At 55.8% G+C, this 20,883-nt stretch overlaps 1 protein-coding gene across 3 annotated transcripts in view; it reads right to left on the bottom strand.

The window, feature by feature from the left end:
• Window positions 1-20,883, bottom strand: part of FLNA (filamin A) — a 104,439-nt gene that overhangs the window by 67,423 nt on the left and 16,133 nt on the right. For all 3 annotated transcript variants that reach the window (XM_085563442.1, XM_085563444.1, XM_085563443.1), the window contains exons 7-15: window positions 18,789-18,866; window positions 14,983-15,145; window positions 12,875-13,075; window positions 8,659-8,796; window positions 6,555-6,678; window positions 5,378-5,514; window positions 3,899-4,092; window positions 2,512-2,625; window positions 912-1,055 (exon numbers count right to left, since the gene is read on the bottom strand). In XM_085563442.1, the coding sequence (XP_085419568.1) occupies window positions 912-1,055; window positions 2,512-2,625; window positions 3,899-4,092; window positions 5,378-5,514; window positions 6,555-6,678; window positions 8,659-8,796; window positions 12,875-13,075; window positions 14,983-15,145; window positions 18,789-18,866 (1,293 nt within the window). The remainder of the gene's footprint in view (window positions 1-911; window positions 1,056-2,511; window positions 2,626-3,898; window positions 4,093-5,377; window positions 5,515-6,554; window positions 6,679-8,658; window positions 8,797-12,874; window positions 13,076-14,982; window positions 15,146-18,788; window positions 18,867-20,883) is intronic.

The following is a 20,883-nucleotide window of genomic DNA, read 5'->3' as shown; positions in this document are numbered from 1 at the left end:
CCAAAACCTAAATGGGGACCCCTGAGCCCCCACCCACATGGGGACCCCAGACCCAAATAGGGACCCCCCAGACCCAAATATGGGACCCCCAAAACCTAAATGGGGACCCCTGAGCCCCCACCCACATGGGGACCCCAGACCCAAATATGGGACACCCCAGACCCAAATGGGGACCCCCCAGACCCAAATATGGGACCCCCCAGACCCAAATATGGGACCCCCCAGACCCAAATATGGGACCCCCAAAACCTAAATGGGGACCCCTGAGCCCCACCCACATGGGGACCCCAGACCCAAATATGGAACCCCCAAAACCCAAATATGGGACCCCAGACCCAAATATGGAACCCCCAAAACCCAAATATGGGACCCCCAAAACCCAAATATGGGACCCCCGAGCCCCACCCACCCAAATGGGGATTTTTTGGCCATTTCTCCCGCCCAAGCCCCCCCTAAAATCCCAATTTTTGGGCCATTTACACCCCCCAAAATCCCAATTTTTGCCGTTTGTTGTGCCATTTGCATCCCCAAAATTCCAATTCTTGGCGATTTTTTTGGCCATTTCTCTCCCCCAAGCCCGCCCTAAAATCCCAATTTTTGGGCCTTTTACACCCCCCAAAATCCCAATTTTTGCCATTTTTTGTGCCATCTGCATCCCCAAAATCCCCATTTTGACTTTTTTTTGTGCCATTTCTCCTCCTCAGCCTCCCCCAAAATCCCAATTCTTGGCGATTTTTTTGGCCATTTCTCTCCCTCAACCCCCCCCTAAAATCCCAATTTTTGGGCCTTTTACACCCCCCAAAATCCCAATTTTTGGCCGTTTTTCCCCTGCGGCCCCCCCCAAAATCCGGAATTTTGTATTTTTTGGGTTCCGTTTCTCCGCCCCAGCGCGGATTTTGGGGGGTCCTCACCCGGAAGGGGCTCTGGGGGATGTTGACGCCCCCCCAGGACACCATGGCCGTGTGCTTCAGGGCTTTTTTTGGGGTGTAGGAGCAGCTGAAGGTCCCGTTCCCGTTGTCCTTCACCGCCACGTCCACGGGGTTCCCCTCCGCGTCCTGGGGGAGCCCCAAAATCCGCCTCAGCACCCCCAAAATTTCCCCAAAATCCCCCAAATTCTGCCCCGGCTCCCTCGTTCCCGAATCACCCCAAAATCCCCCCAAAATCTGATCAGGATCGGCCCCAAAAACGCTCAAAGTGGCCCCAAAATCCCCCCCAGGGCGTTCAGATCTTCCCCAAAACCTCCAAAATTCCTCTCAATCCTCCGAAAATCCCCCAAAACTTCAACAAAACTTCCAAAATTCCTCTCAATCCTCCGAAAATTCCCCAAAATGTCTCCAAAACCCCCAAAATTCCTCTCAATCCTCCCAAAATCCCCCAAATCTTCCCCAAAATCTCCCAAAATTCCTCTCAATCCTCCCCAAATCCCCCAAAACTTCAACAAAACCCCCAAAATTCCTCTCAATCCTCCCCAAATCCCCCAAAACTTCTCCAAAACCCCCAAAATTCCTCTCAATCCTCCCAAAATCCCCCAAAACTTCAACAAAACCTCCAAAATTCCTCTCAATCCTCCCAAAATCCTCCAAAACGTCTCCAAAACCCCCAAAATTCCTCTCAATCCTCCCCAAATCTTCCCCAAAACCCCCAAATTCACCTCAAATCCTCCAAATCCCCCAAAACTCCTCTTAATCTCCCCAAAATCCCCCAAATCTTCCCAAATTCCATCTCAAACCCTCCAAATTCCCCAAATCTTCCCCAAAACCCCCAAATTCACCCAAAACTCCTCTTAATCTCCCCAAAATCCCCCAAATCTTCCCAAAATCCATCTCAAATCCCCCAAATCTTCCCCAAAATCCATCTCAAATCCTCTCAATCCACCAAATCTTCTCCAAAGCACTCAAAATTGACCCTAAATCCCCCCCAAAATGCCTGAAATGCCCCAAAATCCCTCTCCAACCGCCCTGAAATTCCCAAAAATTCCCAAAATTCCCAAAATTCCCAAATTTCCCAAAATCCCACCTACACCTCCATTTTGAGGTTGTCCCTTCCCCCACAAACCCCCAAAAATGCCCCTAAATCCACCCCAAATCTTCCCCAAAATGCCTGAAATGCCCCCAAATCCCTCCCCAACCCCCCTGAAATTCCCAAAAATTCCCAAAATTCCCAAATTTCCCAAAATTCCACCTACACCTGCAGTTTGAGGTTGTCCCTTCCCCCACAAACCCCCGAAATCGCCCCTGAATCCACCCCAAATCTTCCCCAAAATGCCTGAAATGCCCCAAAATCCCTCCCCAACCCCCCTGAAATTCCCCAAAATTCCCAAAATTCCCAAATTTCCCAAAATCCCACCTACACCTCCATTTTGAGGTTGTCCCTTCCCCCACAAACCCCCGAAATCGCCCCTAAATCCGCCCCAAATCCCCCCCAAAATGCCTGAAATGCCTCAAAATCCCTCCCCAACCCCCCTGAAATTCCCAAAAATTCCCGAAATTCCCGAAATTCCCGAATTCCCACCTGCATCTGCACCCGGAGGTCGCCCTTGCCGCCGTGCCGGGCGTCCACGCTGAACTCGGCGGGTTTGTTCAGCACCACCCCCGAGGGCTCCAGCCCCGCGCCCTGCGCCTTCACCTGCGCCGCCGGGAAAATTTGGGGGAATTTGGGGGAATTTGGGGGAAATTTGGGGGATTTGGGGAAAATTTGGGGGGATTTGGGGAAAATTTGGGGGGATTCAGGGAGAATCAGGGGAAAATTGGGGGGGATTTGGGGGGAAATTCAGGGGAAGGTCAGGAGAAATTTGGAGGGATTTGGGGAAGTATGGGGGATGTGGGGCAGGATTTTGGGGATTTGGGGCAGGATTTGGGACAGGGATTTTGGGGGATTTTGGGGGATTTGGGGCAGGATTTGGACAGGGATTTTGGGGGATTTGGGGCAGGATTTGGACAGGGATTTTAGGGGGATTTTGGGGGATTTGGGGCAGGATTTGGACTGGGATTTTGGGTGATTTCAGGGATTTTGGGTGATTTGGGAAAGGATTTGGACAGGGATTTTGGAGGGATTTTGGGCAGGATTTGGGACAGGGATTTTGGGGGATTTTGGGCAGGATTTGGGGCAGGATTTGGACAGGGATTTTGGGGGATTTTGGGGGATTTGGGGCAGGATTTGGGACAGGATTTGGACAAGGATTTTGGGCAGGATTTGGGGCAAATTTTAGACAGGGATTTTGGGGGATTTGGGGCAGGATTTGGACTGGGATTTTGGGTGATTTCAGGGATTTTGGGGCAGGATTTTGGGAGAATTTGGGGCAGGATTTTGGAGGGATTTTTGGCAGGATTTGGACAGGGATTTTGGGGAATTTTGGAGGGTATTTCAGGGATTTTGGGGCAGGATTTTTGGGGATTTTGGGGCAGGATTTTGGGGGATCTCAGGGATTTTGGGGCAGGATTTTGGGGATTTTTTGGGGATTTTTTGGGGGATTTTCCCCACCTTCTCGGGGAAGCAGTCCCCGCTCGGGGGCCGGATGTCGGCCATGAAGGGGGGATTTGGACAGGGATTTTGGGGGATCTCAGGGATTTTGGGGCAGGATTTTGGGGATTTTTTGGGGGATTTTCCCCACCTTCTCGGGGAAGCAGTCCCCGCTCGGGGGCCGGATGTCGGCCATGAAGGGGCGATTTTGGGCAGGATTTCGGTGGGGATTTTGGGGCAGGATTTTGGGGATTTTTTGGGGATTTTTTGGGGGATTTTCCCCACCTTCTCGGGGAAGCAGTCCCCGCTCGGGGGCCGGATGTCGGCCATGAAGGGGGGATTTAGGACAGGGATTTTGGGCAGGATTTCGGTGGGGATTTCAGGGGATCTCCGGGATTTTGGGCAGGATTTTGGGGATTTTTTGGGGGATTTTCCCCACCTTCTCGGGGAAGCAGTCCCCGCTCGGGGCCCGGATGTCGGCCATGAAGGGGCTGCCGCGGATGTCGGCGCCGTCGCACAGCACGTGCACCGCGTAGAGCCCCGGCTCCTGCGGCCAGTAGCGCACGCGGCCCGAGCCGTCGCCCCCGTCCTCGCACTCCAGGCGGGCCTGGGAGGGACCCTCCACCGAGAAACCTGCGGGACACGGGACACTGCACCCCGAATCCAGAGACAGCACCCCAAATCCAGAGACTGCACCCCGAAATCCACAGGGACTGCACCCCGAAATCCAGAGAGACTGCACCCCGAAATCCACAGGGACTGCACCCCGAATCCAGAGAGACTGCACCCCGAAATCCAGAGAGACTGCACCCCGAAACCCAGAGAGAACAGAGACTGCACCCCGAAATCCAGAGAGACTGCACCCCGAAATCCACAGGGACTGCACCCCAAATCCAGAGAGACTGCACCCCAAATCCAGAGAACAAACTGGGACTGCACCCCAAATCCACAGGGACTGCACCCCGAAATCCAGAGAGACTGCACCCCGAATCCAGAGAGAGAACAGAGACTGCACCCCGAAATCCAGAGAGACTGCACCCCGAAACCCAGAGAGAGAGAGCAGAGACTGCACCCCAAATCCAGAGAGAGACAGCTGACACTGCACCCCAAAATCCACAGAACAAACTGAGACTGGCACCCCAAAACTCAGAGAGAGAGAGCAGAGACTGTCACCCCAAAATTCCGAGAAACCAGAGGTTGGGACCCCAAAATCTCAATTTCCCCCCAAACCCTCCCCAAAACACCCCCAAACCCCAATTTCTCCCCCAAAACCCCAATTTTTCCCCCCAAAATCCCAATTTCTCCCCCAAACCCCAATTTCTCCCTCCAAATCCCCAATTTCTCCCCCCAAACCCCAATTTCTCCCCCAAATCCCCAATTTCTCCCCCAAACCCCAATTTCTCCCTCCAAATCCCCAATTTCTCCCCCCAAACCCCAATTTCTCTCCCCCCAAACCCCAATTTCTCCCCCAAAACCCCAATTTCTCCCCCCAAATCCCAATTTCTCCCCCCCAAACCCGAATTTCTCCCCCAAACCCCCAATTTCTCCCCCCAAACCCCAATTTCTCCCCCAAATCCCAATTTCTCCCCCCAAACCCCCAATTTCTCCCCCAAAATCCCAATTTCTCCCCCCAAACCCCAATTTCTCCCCCAAAATCCCAATTTTTCCCCTCAAAATCCCAATTTCTCCCCCAAAATCCCAATTTCTCCCCCCAAATCCCCAATTTCTCCCCCCAATCCCCAATTTCTCCCCCCAAAATCCCAATTTCTCCCCCCCAAATCCCCAATTTCTCCCCCCAAACCCCAATTTCTCCCCCCCAATCCCAAATTTCTCCCCCCAAACCCCCAATTTCTCCCCCAAATCCCAATTTCCCCCCCAAACCCCAATTTCTCCCCCAAAATCCCAATTTTTGGCTCACCGAGGGTCCCCACGTCGTCGCCGATGGCCTCCACCATGAAATCCGCGGCTTTCCCGGCCACCCCCCCCTCCAGGCCGGGCCCCCAGGCCCTGACCCGGGGGGTGCCACCCTCGGGTGCCACCGTCACCTCGAACGGGCTGGGGACACGGGGGGTCAGCGAGAAAACGGCCCAGAAACCCCAAAAACCCCCAAAAACGGCCCCAGAAACCCCAAAAACCCCCAAAAACGGCCCCAGAAACCCCAAAAACGGCCCCAAAAATGGCCCCAGAAACCCCAAAAATGGCCCCAGAAACCCCAAAAACGGCCCCAGAAACCCCAAAAACGGCCCCAAAAACGGCCCCAGAAACCCCAAAAATGGCCCCAGAAACCCCAAAAACCCCCAAAACTGCCCAGAAACCCCCAAAAACGGCCCCAAAAACGGCCCCAGAAACCCCAAAAACCCCAAAAACGGCCCCAAAAACCACCAACGGTCATCAGTGGTCACTCAGTGGTCACCCAGTGTCCCCAGTCCATCCCAGTCCCTCCCAGTCCCCCCCCAGTCCATCCCAGTTCCCTCCCAGTGCTCCCAGTCCCCCCCAGTCCCTCCCAGTTCCCTCCCAGTCCCCCCCAGTCCCTCCCAGTTCCCCTCAGTTCCCCCCCAGTCCCCTCCCAGTTCCCTCCCAGTTTATCCCAGTCCCCCCCAGTCCCTCCCAGTCCCCTCCCAGTCCCTCCCAGTCCCCCCCAGTTTATCCCAGTCCCTCCCAGTCCCCCCCATTCCCCTCCCAGTCCATCCCAGTTCATCCCAGTCCCTCCCAGTTCCCTCCCAGTTTATCCCAGTCCCTCCCAGTCCCTCCCAGTCCCCCCCATTTATTCCAGTTCCCTCCCAGTCCCCCCCAGTCCCTCCCCGTTCCCTCCCAGTCCCCCCCAGTCCCTCCCAGTTCCCTCCCAGTTCCCTCCCAGTTCCCTCCCAGTTTATCCCAGTCCCCCCAAGTCCCCCCCATTCCCCTCCCAGTCCCTCCCAGTTCCCTCCCAGTTTATCCCAGTCCCCCCCGGTTTATCCCAGTCCCTCCCAGTCCCTCCCAGTTCCCCCCCATTCCCCTCCCAGTTCCTCCCAGTTCCCTCCCAGTTTATCCCAGTCCCCCCCAGTCCCCCCCAGTCCCTCCCAGTCCCTCCCAGTTTATCCCAGTTCACCCAGTACCTGCGGGGCACGTGCTGCCCGCCCCAGGTCACGGCCACCGAGTAATTCCCGGGCACGGTGGGGAAATATTCCAGCCCGAAAGTTCCGTCCCCCAAATCCTTCTGCTTCACGGGCTCGGCGCCCTCTGGGAGAGCAAAAAAACCCGGGATCAGCCCCAAAAACAGCCCCGGAATTCCCAAAAAAAGAACCAAAATCCCACAAAGAAACCAAAAAAAACCCCAAAAAACCCCAAAAAACGGGACTCTCCAAACTCCAAATCCTTCTGCTTCACGGGCTCGGCGCCCTCTGGGAGAGCAAAAAAATCCGGGATCAGCCCCAAAAACAGCCCCGGAATTCCCAAAAAACGGCAATCCCAAAAAAAGAACCAAAATCCCACGAAAAAACCAAAAAAAACCCCAAAAAACCCCAAAAAACCCCAAAAAACGGGACTCTCCAAACTCCAAATCCTTCTGCTTCACAGGCTCAGGGCCCTCTGGGAGAGCAAAAAAACCCGGGATCAGCCCCAAAAACAGCCCCGGGATTCCCAAAAAACGGCAATCCCAAAAAAAGAACCAAAATCCCACAAAAAAACCAAAAAAAACCCCAAAAAACCCCAAAAAACGGGACTCTCCAAACCCCAAATCCTTCTGCTTCACGGGCTCGGCGCCCTCTGGGAGAGCAAAAAAATCCGGGATCAGCCCCAAAAACAGCCCCGGGATTCCCAAAAAACGGCAATCCCAAAAAAAGAACCAAAATCCCACAAAAAACCAAAAAAAAACCCAAAAAAACCCCAAAAAACCCCAAAAAACCCCAAAAAACGGGACTCTCCAAACCCCAAATCCTTCTGCTCCAGGGGCTCAAAATCACCCCAAAACCCCCCAAACCCCTCCCCAAATTCAGAGACCCCTCCCCAAATTTAGGAACCCCTCCCCAAATTCCAGGACCCCTCCCCAAATTCCAGGACCCCTCCCCAAATTCAGAGACCCCTCCCCAAATTCCAGGACCCCTCCCCAAATTCCAGGACCCCTCCCCAAATTCCGGGACCCCTCCCCAAATTCCAGGACCCCTCCCCAAATTCAGAGACCCCCTTCCCCAAATTCAGAGAGACCCCTCCCCAAATTCAGAGACCCCTCCCCAAATTCAGAGACCCCACTCCCCAAATTCCAGGACCCCTCCCCAAATTCCGGGACCCCTCCCCAAATTCTGGGACCCTCTCCCCAAATTCCAGGACTCCACAAGCCTCCCTGGGTCCCTCCCCAAGTTCCTAAGTCCCCCTCAAATCCCCTCAAAACCTTTCAAACGCCCCTCCAGCCCCCTCCCCAAATTCAGGGACCCCTCCCCAAATTCTGGGGCCCCCTCCCCAAATTCAGAGACCCCTCCCCAAATCCAGAAACCCCTCCCCGACTCACCAGGTCCCTCCACAGGTCCCTCCCCAAGTCCCTAAATCCCAGTAAAATCCCCCCAAATCCCCTCAAATCCCCCTCCAGCCCCCTCCCCAAATTCAGAGACCCCCTCCCCGAATTCCGAGACCCCTCCCCAAATTCAGAGACCCCTCCTCGAATTCTGGGACACCCCCCGACTCACTGGGTCCCTCCACAGGTCCCTCCCCAAGTCCCTAAATCCCTGTAAAACCCCCCCAAAACCCCTCAAAACCCCCTCCAGCCCCCTCCCCAAATTCAGAGACTCCCTCCCCAAATTCCGAGACCCCTCCCCAAATTCAGAGACCCCTCCCCGAATTCTGGGACCCCCCCAGACTCACCGGGTCCCTCCACAGGTCCCTCCCCAAGTCCCTAAATCCCTGTAAAACCCCCCCAAAACCCCCTCCAGCCCCCTCCCCAAATTCAGGGACCCCCTCCCCGAATTCTGAGACCCCTCCCCAAATTCTGGGGCCCCCTCCCCGAATTCAGATACCCCCTCCCCAAATTCAGAGACCCCTCCCCGAATTCTGGGACCCCCCCCGACTCACTGGGTCCCTCCACAGGTCCCTCCCCAAGTCCCTAAATCCCAGTAAAACCCCCCCAAAACCCCCTCCAGCCCCCTCCCCGAATTCAGGGACCCCCTCCCCGAATTCCGAGACCCCTCCCCGAATTCCGAGACCCCTCCCCGAATTCAGCCCCGGACTCACTGGGTCCCTTGACGGAGACCTTGAGGTCGCCGCTGCCGCCGCCGCGGGTGTGCACCTTGAACTGGGCGGCCTCATTGACCCGGAGCCCCTTGGGCTGCAGCCCCCGGCCCTCGGCCCGCACGGCCCCGGGGCTGCAGGCTGCGGGAATTCGGGGTGCTCAGGGGGGTCCGGCACCCCAAAAACCCCCCCGGCCCGGGGAAATCCCAAAAAACCCGGGGAAATACCAAAAAACCGCAGAGAAATCCCAAAAACCACCCCCGGCCCTCGGCCCGCACGGCCCCAGGGCTGCAGGCTGCGGGAATTCGGGGTGCTCAGGGGGGTCCGGCACCCCAAAAACCCCCCCGGCCCGGGGAAATCCCAAAAAACTGCAGGGAAATCCCAAAAAACCCCAGGGAAATCCCAAAAACCCCAAGGAAATCCCAAAAACCCCGGGGAAATCCCAAAAACCCCCGGGGAAATCCCAAAAAACCCGGGGAAATCCCAAAAAACTGCAGGGAAATCCCAAAAAACTGCAGAGAAATCCCAAAAACCCCGGGGAAATCCAAAAAAACCCCAGGGATATCCCAAAAACCACCCCCTGGCCCAGGGAAATCCCAAAAACCCTGGGGAAATCCCAAAAAATCCTGGGGAAATCCCAAAAACCCCGGGGAAATCCCAAAAAACTGCAGAGAAATCCCAAAAACCCCAAGGAAATCCCAAAAACCCCGGGGAAATCCCAAAAACCCCGGGGAAATCCCAAAAAACTGCAGGGAAATCCCAAAAACCACCCCCGGCCCTCGGCCCGCACGGCCCCGGGGCTGCAGGCTGCGGGAATTCGGGGTGCTCAGGGGGGTCCGGCACCCCAAAAACCCCCCCGGCCTGGGGAAATCCCAAAAACCCCGGGGAAATCCCAAAAAACTGCAGAGAAATCCCAAAAACCCCAAGGAAATCCCAAAAACCCCGGGGAAATCCCAAAAACCCCGGGGAAATCCCAAAAAACTGCAGGGAAATCCCAAAAACCACCCCCGGCCCTCGGCCCGCACGGCCCCGGGGCTGCAGGCTGGGGGAGGAATTTGGGGTGCTCAGGGGGGTCCGGCACCCCAAAAAACCCCCCGGCCCAGGGAAATCCCAAAAAACCCCAGGGAAATCCCAAAAAACCCCAGGGAAATCCCAAAAAACCCCAGGGAAATCCCAAAAAACTGCAGAGAAATCCCAAAAACCCCAGGGAAATCCCAAAAACCCCAGGGAAATCCCAAAAAACTGCAGAGAAATCCCAAAAACCCCAAGGAAATCCCAAAAACCCCGGGGAAATCCCAAAAAATCCTGGGGAAATCCCAAAAACCCCAGGGAAATCCCAAAAAACTGCAGAGAAATCCCAAAAACAACCCCCCAGCCCGGGGAAATCCCAAAAAACTGCAGAGAAATCCCAAAAACCCCAAGGAAATCCCAAAAACCCCGGGGAAATCCCAAAAACCCCCGGGGAAATCCCAAACCCACCCTCCCCCTCCCCCCCCCCAGCCCAGGGAGCTCAAAAATCCCCCAGGGAAATCCCAAAAAATCTCGGGAAAATCCCAAAATTCCTGGGAAATCCCAAAAAAATCTCGGGAAAATCCCAAAATTCCCGGGGAAAATCCCAAAATTCCCAGGAAATCCCAAAATTCCCGGGGAAAATCCCAAAATTCCCAGGAAATCCCAAAATTCCCGGGGAAAATCCCGAAATTCCCAGGGAAATCCCAAAATTCCCGGGGGAAATCCCGAAATTCCCGGGGAAATCCCAAGGAAAGGTTTTGGGTCCCCCCAGCTCCTCCCCCCAGGCCCCCCCCTCACCGTCAGCGGGGTCCCCACGAGAACCCGGGCGGAGCTTCGGGACAGACGGACGGACAGAGAGGGGACAGACGGACAGAGGGACAGTGAGGGGACAGACGGACAGAGGGACAGAGAGGGGACAGACGGACAGAGGGACAGAGAGGGGACAGAGAGGGGACAGAGACGGGACAGAGGGACAGAAAAGGGACAGACGGACAGAGGGACAGAGAGGGGACAGACGGACAGCGGGGGGGACAGACGGACAGATGGACACAGGGACAGACGGACAGAGGGACACAGGGACAGATGGACACAGGGACAGACGGACAGACGGACAGCGAGGGGACAGACGGACAGATGGACACAGGGACAGAGGGACAGAGGGACAGAGAGGGGACAGACGGACAGAGGGACACAGGGACAGACGGACAGAGGGACAGAGAGGGGACAGATGGACACAGGGACAGAGGGACAGATGGACACAGGGAGAGATGGACAGAGGGACACAGGGACAGATGGACAGATGGACACAGGGAGAGACGGACAGAGGGACACAGGGACAGACGGACAGATGGACAGGGAGGTGACAGATGGACAGATGGACACAGGGACAGGGAGGGGACAGAGAAGGGACAGACGGACAGATGGACAAGGAGGGGACAGATGGACACAAGGACAGGGAGGGGACAGACAGAAGGACAGAGAGGGGACAGAGGCATGGACGGACAGAGGGACAGGGAGGGGACAGGGAGGTGACAGATGGACAGATGGACACAGGGACAGGGAGGGGACAGAGAAGGGACAGATGGACAAGGAGGGGACAGATGGACAGACGGACAGACAGGGAGGGGACAGGGAGGTGACAGACGGACACAAGGACAGGGAGGGGACAAAAGGGGACAGAGGGACAGAGGGGACAGATGGATGGACAGAGGGACAGGGAGGGGACAGATGGACAGATGGACACAAGGACAGGAGGGGACAGACAGAAGGACAGAGAGGGGACAGAGGCATGGACGGACAGAGGGACAGGGAGGGGACAGGGAGGTGACAGATGGACAGATGGACACAGGGACAGGAGGGGACAGAGAAGGGACAGACGGACAGACGGACAAGGAGGGGACAGATGGACACAAGGACAGGAGGGGACAGACAGAAGGACAGAGAGGGGACAGAGGGATGGACAGACAGAGGGACAGGGAGAGAGAAAAGCAAAGTCACGGGGAGGGGTCTCGAGACCCCCCCCCCAAAAGCAGCGACAGCCCCGGGACCCCCCGGGAAAGGCAAGAGACCCAAAATGGGGGTCCGGAGACCCCCAAATGTGGGGGATCAGAGGACAGAGACCCCCGAATTTGGGGGGCACAGAGACCCCCAAACGTGGGGGGTTCAGAGGACAGAGACCCCCGAATTTGGGGATTGGAGACCCCCGAATTGGGGGGATCAGAGGACAGAGACCCCCGAATTGGGGGGTTCAGAGACCCCCAAACGTGGGAGGATCAGAGGACAGAGACCCCCGAGTTGGGGGGAGCTTGAAGGAGACAGATCCCCAAATTTGGGGGGTTTGGAGATCCCCAAATTGGGGGATTCAGAGGACAGAGACCCCCGAATTTGGGGGGAGCTTGAAGGAGACAGATCCCCAAATTTGGGGGGTTTGAAGGACAGAGACCCCCCCCCAAATTCGGGGGGGCACTTGGAACACAAAGACCCCCAAATTGGGGGGGTTTGGAGACCCCCAAATTGGGGAGTTCAGAGGACAGAGACCCCCGAATTGGGGGGGTTTGGAGCACACAGACCCCCGAATTGGGGAGGGGAGCACAGGGACCCCCAAATTTGGGGGGTTCAGAGGACAGAGACCCCCCAAATTTGGGGGGGTTGAAGGACAGAGACCCCCGAACTGGGGGGGTTTGGAGCACAGAGACCCCCGAATTGGGGGGATCAGAGGACAGAGACCCCCGAATTGGGGAGGGGAGCACAGGGACCCCCAAATTTGGGGGGTTCAGAGGACAGAGACCCCCGAATTTGGGGGGGGTTTGAAGGACAGGGACCCCCAAATTTGGGGGGTTCAGAGGACAGAGACCCCCGAATTTGGGGGGGTTTGAAGGACAGAGACCCCCGAATTTGGGGGATCAGAGGACAGAGACCCCCGAATTGGGGGGGTTCAGAGGACAGAGACCCCCGAATTTGGGGGATCAGAGGACAGAGACCCCCGAATTTGGGGGGGGGGTTTGAAGGACAGAGACCCCCGAATTTGGGGGGGCGGTTTGAAGGACAGAGACCCCCGAATTTGGGGGGGCGGTTTGAAGGACAGAGACCCCCGAATTTGGGGGGGGGTTTTGAAGCACAGAAACCCCAAAGCGGGGAACACAAAAACACAGCCCCGCCGAATTTGGGGAGGGGGGGGGGTGGGTGGGAATTTGGGGAGGGGTCTCACCCTGGCCCACGGTGACGCTGAAGGGGCTGCGGGGGATGGGGACCCCCCCGAAGGTGACGTGCACCAGGTGCAGCCCCTCGCTCTGGGGCCGGTAGGAGCAGCGGAAGCCCCCAGACCCACGATCCTCCAGCAGCGCCTCGGGGGTCCCGCGGCGCCCGCTGGGGTCCACGATGGAGACCCCCACCTCACCCGGGCCCGCGCCTGCGAGGGGAGACCCCTCCTCAAATTCACTGAGCTCACCCACAGAGAGACCCCTCCTCAAATTCACTGAGCTCACCCACAGAGAGACCCCTCCTCTAATTCACTGAATTCCCATGGAAATACCCAAAATCCCCACAGAGACCCCTCCTCAAATTCACTGAGCTCACCCACAGAGACCCCTCCTCTAATTCACTGAGCTCACCCACAGACCCCTCCTCTAATTCACTGAGCTCCCAGAGACCCCTCCTCAAATTCACTGAGCTCCCACAGAGACCCCTCCTCAAATTCACTGAGCTCCCACAGACCCCTCCTCTAATTCATTGAGTTCCCAGAGAGAGACCCCTCCTCAAATTCACTGAGCTCACCCACAGAGAGACCCCTCCTCAAATTCACTGAGTTCCCAGAGAGAGACCCCTCCTCAAATTCACTGAGCTCCCAGAGACCCCTCCTCAAATTCACTGAGCTCACCCACAGAGACCCCTCCTCAAATTCACTGAATTCCCATGGAAATACCCAAAATCCCCACAGAGACCCCTCCTCAAATTCACTGAGCTCCCAGAGACTTATCCAAAAATACCCACAGAGACCCCTCCTCAAATTCACTGAGCTCACCCACAGAGACCCCTCCTCAAATTCACTGAGCTCCCTAAAAAATACCCACAGAGACCCCTCCTCAAATTCACTGAGCTCCCAGAGACCCCTCCTCAAATTCACTGAGCTCCCAGAGAGACCCCTCCTCAAATTCACTGAATTCCCATGGAAATCCCCAAAATCCACAGAGAGACCCCCCCCCAAATCCCTCTAGGACCCCCCAAACCCCCTCAAAACCCTAAAACCCCCCCCAAACCCCCAAAACTCCCCCCAAAACTCCCCCAAACCCCTCTAGGACCCCCCTGACCCCCCCAGGACCCCCCAAAACCTCCTCAATTCTCCTCAAAACCCTCCCAGGACCTCCCAAAAGACCCCCCAGAAGCCCCCAAATCCCCCCTCAAACCCCCCCAAACCCCCAAAACTCCCCCAAACCCCTCTAGGACCCCCAAAAACCTCCTCAACTTCCTCCCAAAAACCCCCCAAAGCCCCCCCAGGTCCCCCAAAGCCCCCCCAAATCCCCCCTCAAACCCCCCCAGTCCCCCAAAACTCCCTCCAAAACTCCCCCAGACCCCTCTAGGACCCCCCCAAACTCCCCCTCAAAACCCCCAAACCCCCCAAACTCCCCCCAAAACTCCCCCAAACCCATCTAGGAGCCCCCAAACCCCCCCAGGACCCCCCAAACCCCCCCAGAACCGCCAAAACACCCTCCAAATTCCCCCCAAACCCCACTAGGACCACCCAAACCCCCCAGGACCCCCCAAAACTCCCTCCAAATTTCCCCCCAAACCACTCTAGGACCCCTCAAACCCCTCTAGAACCCCCCAAACCCCCCCAGGACCCCCCAAAATTCCCTCCAAATTCCCCCCAAACCTCTCTAGTACCCCCCCAAACCCCCCCAGGACCCCCCAAACCCCCCCAGGACCCCCCAAACCCCCCCAGAACCCCCAAAACTCCCCCCCGAACTCCCCCAAACCCCTCTAGGACCCCCCCAAACCCCTCTAGTACCCACCCAACCCCCCCCCAGGACCCCCCAAACCCCTCTAGGACCCCCCTGACCCCCCCAGGACCCCCCAGACCCCCCCAGGACCACCCAAACCCCCCCAGGACCCCCCAAACCCCTCTAGGACCCCCCTGACCCCCCCAGGACCCCCCAATCCCCCCCCAGGACCCCCAGGACCCCCCAAAACTCCCTCCAAATTCCCCCCAGACCCCCCCAGGACCCCCCGGACCCCCCCAGGACCCCCCAATCCCCCCCCAGGACCGCCCAAACCCCCCCAGGACCCCCCAATCCCCCCCAGGACCCCCCGGACCCCCACCGGCGGTGCAGATGTCGAAGTGGGTGCTCTTGTTGGCCACGTTGCCCAGCGGCTCCAGCCCCGGCCCCGCCGCCGTCACCCGCCCGGCGTCGCCGGCCGCCCGCCCCACCTGCACCTCGAAGGGGCTCTTGGCGATGTGCTGGCCCGCGAAGAGCACCGTCACCTGCGGGCACCCCAAAAACGGGGGGGGTCACGGGGAGGGACCCCCCAAAAAAACCCCGAGAGAGGGGGAGGAACAAAAACGGAGAGAAACGGCCCAGAAACGGCTCAGAACGCCCCCAAAATGGTTAAAATAGCCCAAAAATGGTTCAAATAGCCAAAAAAATGGTTCAAACATCCCAAAAAATGAATCAGGACCCCAAAAAATGGGGGGGAGGGGGGCTTCACAGGGAGGGACCCCCCGAAAACCCCAAGAGACGGGGAGGAACAAAACCGGAGAGAAACGGCCCAGAAACGGCTCAGAACGCCCCCAAAATGGTTAAAATAGCCAAAAAAATGGTTCAAACATGCCAAAAAATGAATCAGGACCCCAAAAAATTAATCAGGACCCCAAAAAAACGGGGGGGGGTCACAGGGAGGGACCCCCCAAAAAATCCCCGAGAGACTGGGAGGAACAAGACCGGAGAGAAACGGCCCAGAAACGGCTCAGAACGCCCCCAGAAATGGTTCAAATAGCCAAAAAAATGGTTCAAACATGCCAAAAAATGAATCAGGACCCCAAAAAATTAATCAGGACCCCAAAAAATGGGGGGGAGGGGGGCTTCACAGGGAGGGACCCCCCGAAAACCCCGAGAGACGGGGAGGAACAAAACCGGAGAGAAACGGCCCAGAAACGGCTCAGAACGCCCCCAGAAATTGTTAAAATAGCCCAAAAATGGTTTAAACATCCCAAAAAATGAATCAGGACCCCAAAAAACGGGGGGGGGTCACAGGGAGGGACCCCCCGAAAACCCCGAGAGACTGGGAGGAACAAAACCGGAGAGAAACGGCCCAGAAACGGCTCAGAACGCCCCCAGAAATGGTTCAAATAGCCAAAAAATGGTTCAAATAGCCAAAAAATGGTTCAAACATCCCAAAAAATGAATCAGGACCCCAAAAAATGAATCAGGACCCCAAAAAAACGGGGGGGGTCACGGGGAGGGACCCCCCAAAAAAACCCCGAGAGACGGGGAGGAACAAAACCGGAGAGAAACGGCCCAGAAACGGCTCAGAACGCCCCCAGAAATGGTTCAAATAGCCAAAAAAATGGTTCAAACATGCCAAAAAATGAATCAGGACCCCAAAAAATTAATCAGGACCCCAAAAAATGGGGGGGAGGGGGGCTTCACAGGGAGGGACCCCCCAAAAACCCCGAGAGACGGGGAGGAACAAAAACGGAGAGAAACGGCCCAGAAACGGCTCAGAACGTCCCCAAAATGGTTAAAATAGCCCAAAAATGGTTCAAATAGCCAAAAAAATGGTTCAAACATCCCAAAAAACGAATCAGGACCCCAAAAAATGGGGGGGAGGGGGGCTTCACAGGGAGGGACCCCCCGAAAACCCCGAGAGAGGGGGAGGAACAGTGGAGGAGGAAAATGGGGGAGAAACGGCCCAAAAACTGCCCCAAAAATGGTGCAAATAGCCCAAAAATGTCTCGGGGACCCCAAAAATTAATCAGGACCTCAAAAATGGGGGGGGGGTTACAGGGAGAGATCCCCCCAAAAAACTCCGGGAGTGGGGAAGGAATGGTGGGGGAGAAATGGCCCAAAAATGGCTCAGAACACCCCCAAAAATGGTTCAAATAGCCAAAAAATGGTTCAAATATCCCAATAACGATTCAAAGATCCCGAAAATGTCTCGGGGACCCCAAAAAATGAATAGGGAACCCAAAAAATGGGGGGGTCACAGGGAGGGACACCCCCAAAAAACCCCGGGAGCGGGGAAGGAAAAAGGTGGAAAAAGGGGGAGAAACGGCCCAAAAATGGCTCAGAACGGCCCAAAATTAATTGGGGACCCCCAAAATAAACCAGAACACCCCAAAAATTAATCAGGACTGCCCCAGAATTAATCAGGGACACTGAAAATGCCCCAGGACCTCCCCCAGAATTAATTGGGGACCCCAAAATTCCCCAGAACACCCCAAATATTAACCAGGGACCCCCAAAATTAATCAGGGAGCCCCCAAATTAATCTGGGATGCCCAAAATTAACCAGAACACCCCAAAAATTAATCGAGGATCCCCCCCAAATTAATCTGGGGTGCCCAAAATTCCCCAGCACGCCTAAAAAATTAACCAGGCATTACCGCCAAAATTAATTGGGGACCCCCCCCCAAATTAATCGAGGACCCACAAAATGCCCCAGGAAATCCCTGAAAATTTAAGAAATTAATTGGGGACCCCCCAAATTAATTTGGGATCCCCAAAATTAACGGGGGACCCCCCAAATTAATCTGAGACCCCCCAAATTAATCGAGGACCCGCAAAATGCCCCAGGAAATCCCTGAAAAATTTAAGAAATTAATTGGGGATCCCCCAAATTAATGGGGGACCCCCCAAAATTAATCGAGGACCCACAAAATGCCCCAGGAAATCCCTGAAAAATTTAAGAAATTAATTGGGGATCCCCCAAATTAATTTGGGATCCCCAAAATTAATGGGGGACCCCCCAACTTAATGGGGGACCCCCCCAAATTAATCGAACACCCACAAAATGCCCCAGGAAATCCCTGAAAAATTTAAGAAATTAATTTGGGATCCCCCCCAAATTAATTGGGGATCCCCAAAATTAATGGGGGACCCCCCCAAATTAATCGAACACCCACAAAATGCCCCAGGAAATCCCTGAAAAATTTAAGAAATTAATTGGGGATCCCCCCCAAATTAATTTGGGATCCCCAAAATTAATGGGGGACCCCCCAAATTAATGGGGGACCCCCCAAAATTAATCGAACACCCACAAAATGCCCCAGGAAATCCCTGAAAATTTAAGAAATTAATTGGGGACCCCCAAATTAATTTGGGATCCCCAAAATTAATGGGGGACCCCCAAAATTAATGGGGGACCCCCCAACTTAATGGGGGACACCCCCAAATTAATCGAACACCCACAAAATGCCCCAGGAAATCCCTGAAAAATTTAAGAAATTAATTTGGGATCCCCCCCAAATTAATTGGGGATCCCCAAAATTAATTTGGGATCCCCAAAATTAATGGGGGACCCCCCAACTTAATGGGGGACCCCCCAAAATTAATCGAACACCCACAAAATGCCCCAGGAAATCCCTGAAAAATTTAAGAAATTAATTGAGGATCCCCCCAAATTAATTTGGGATCCCCAAAATTAATGGGGGACCCCCCCAACTTAATGGGGGACCCCTCCCAAATTAATCGAGGACCCGCAAAATGCCCCAGGAAATCCCTGAAAAATTTAAGAAATTAATCGGGGACCCCCCCCCAAATTAATTTGGGATCCCCAAAATTAATGGGGGACCCCCCAACTTAATGGGGGACCCCCCCAAATTAATCGAACACCCACAAAATGCCCCAGGAAATCCCTGAAAAATTTAAGAAATTAATCGGAGACCCCCCAAATTAATGGGGGACCGCCCAAATTAATCGGAGACCCCCCAAATTAATGGGGACCCCCCCAAATTAATCGAACACCCACAAAATGCCCCAGGAAATCCCTGAAAAATTTAAGAAATTAATTTGGGATCCCCCCCAAATTAATTGGGGATCCCTAAAATTCATCGGGGGCACCCCAAATTAATTCGGGATCCCCAAAATTAATGGGGGACCCCCCCAAATTTCCCGGGGCCCCCCGACCTTGTGGACGCCGGTGACTTTGGGCACGTAGGACACGGAGAACGTTCGGTTCTTGTCGTTGTTGGCCACCACCTTGGCCTGGGGAGGGGTCCCAGGGGTCAGCCCCCCCCGGGGACCCCAAAACCCACAGGAAACCCCCCCAGAATTTAAAAAAAAAACCCGAAACTCCCCCAAAATACAACAAATCCCTCCCCCCCCAAAAAAAAAAAATCCTCCCAAAAAAAACCTTGCCAAAAATCCTCAAAAACAAAATCCAAAGCTCCCCCCCAAAATGCGCCAAAACCCTCCCAAAATACCCCAAAACTCTCCCAAAATACACCAAAACCCCCCCCAAAATACCCCAAACCCCTCCCAAAATACCCCAAACCCCTCCCAAAATACCCCAAAACTCTCCCAAAATACCCCAAAACCCCCCCCAAAATACCCCAAACCCCCCCCAAAATACCCCAAAACTCTCCCAAAATACCCCAAAACTCTCCCAAAATACCCCAAAACCCTCCCAAAATACCCCAAAACCCCCACCAAAATACCCCAAAACCCCCACAAAATACCCCAAAACCCCCCCAAAATACCCCAAACCCCCCCCAAAATACCCCAAACCCCCCCAAAATACCCCAAAACCCCCACCCAAAATACCCCAAAACCCCCCCAAAATACCCCAAACCCCCCCCCCAAAATACCCCAAACCCCCCCAAAAATACCCCAAAACCCCCCAAAATACCCCAAAACCCCCCCAAAATACCCCAAAACCCCCCACCCAAAATACCCCAAAACCCCCACCCAAAATACCCCAAACCCCCCAAAATACCCCAAAACCCCCCAAAATACCCCAAAACCCCCACCCAAAATACCCCAAACCCCCCAGCCCCAAAACCCTTAAAAACAAACCCCAAACCCCTCCCAAAATACCCCCAAATCCCCCCAAAAAACAAAACCCAAAATAACCCAAGATACCCCAAAAACCCACAAGGACCCCCCCCAAAAATAACCCCAAAACCCCCCCAAAATACCCCAAAACCCACAGAGACCCCCCCCAAATCCCCCCAGACCCTCCAAATCCCCCTGAGGACCCCCCCAAAACCCCCCCAAATCCTCCCAGATCCCCCTGGAGATCCCCCAAATCTCCCCAAACCTCCCCCAAACCCTCCAAGGACCCCCCAAATCCCCCCAGTGACCCCCCAAAACCCACAGAGACCCCCCAAACCTCCCCTGAAACCCCACAAGGACCCCCCAGACCCCCCAAAACCCCCCTGAGGACCCCCCCAAACCCCCCCCAAATCCCCCCAAGGAGCCCCCAAAACCACAGAGACCCCACCAAACCTCCCCCAAATCCCCCCAGACACCCCCAAATCCCCCCAGATCCCCCTGAGGACCCCCGAAATTCCCCAAGGACCCCCCAAAACCCATAGAGAACCCCCCAAACCTCCCCCAAATCCCCCTGAGGACCCCCCAAACCTCCCCAAATCCCCCCAAATCCCCCATAGGACTCTCCAAACCTCCCCCAAATCCCCCCGAGGACCCCCCAAATCCCCCCCAAATCCACCGAGGAGCCCCCCAATCCCCCCAAGGACCCCCCAAATCCACCAAGGACACCCCCAATCCCCCCGAGGACCCCCCAAATCCCCCCAAGGACCCCCCAAATCCACCGAGGACCCCCCCAATCCTCCCAGATCCCCCTAATCCCCCCAAACCTCCCAAGGACCCCCCCAAATCCCCCATAGGACCTTCCAAACCTCCCCCAAATCCCCCTGAGATCCCTCCAAATCCTCCCAAATCCCCCTGAGGAGCCCCCAAACCTCCCCAAATCCCCCCAAATCCCCCTAAGGACCCCCCAGATCCTCCCAGATCCCCCTGGGGATCCCCCAAATCCCCCCAAACCTCCCAAGGACCCCCCCCAAATCCCCCATAGGACCCTCCAAACCTCCCCCAAATCCCCCTGAGATCCCTCCAAATCCTCCCAAATCCCCCCAAATCCCCCAAAGAGCCCCCAAGCCCCCCCAATCCCCCCAAGGACCCCCCAATCCCCCCGAGGACCCCCGAGATCCACCGAGGACCCCCCCAATCCCCCCGAGGACCCCCCAAATCCCCCCAAGGA

Source organism: Lonchura striata, chromosome 31 (genome assembly GCF_050655825.1).
Source record: "Lonchura striata isolate lonStrDom1 chromosome 31, ASM5065582v1, whole genome shotgun sequence".
Classification (NCBI taxonomy): domain Eukaryota; kingdom Metazoa; phylum Chordata; class Aves; order Passeriformes; family Estrildidae; genus Lonchura; species Lonchura striata.
The sequence above is the reverse complement of the archived record's forward strand: the minus strand, read 5'-3'. Positions and strand labels throughout refer to the sequence as shown.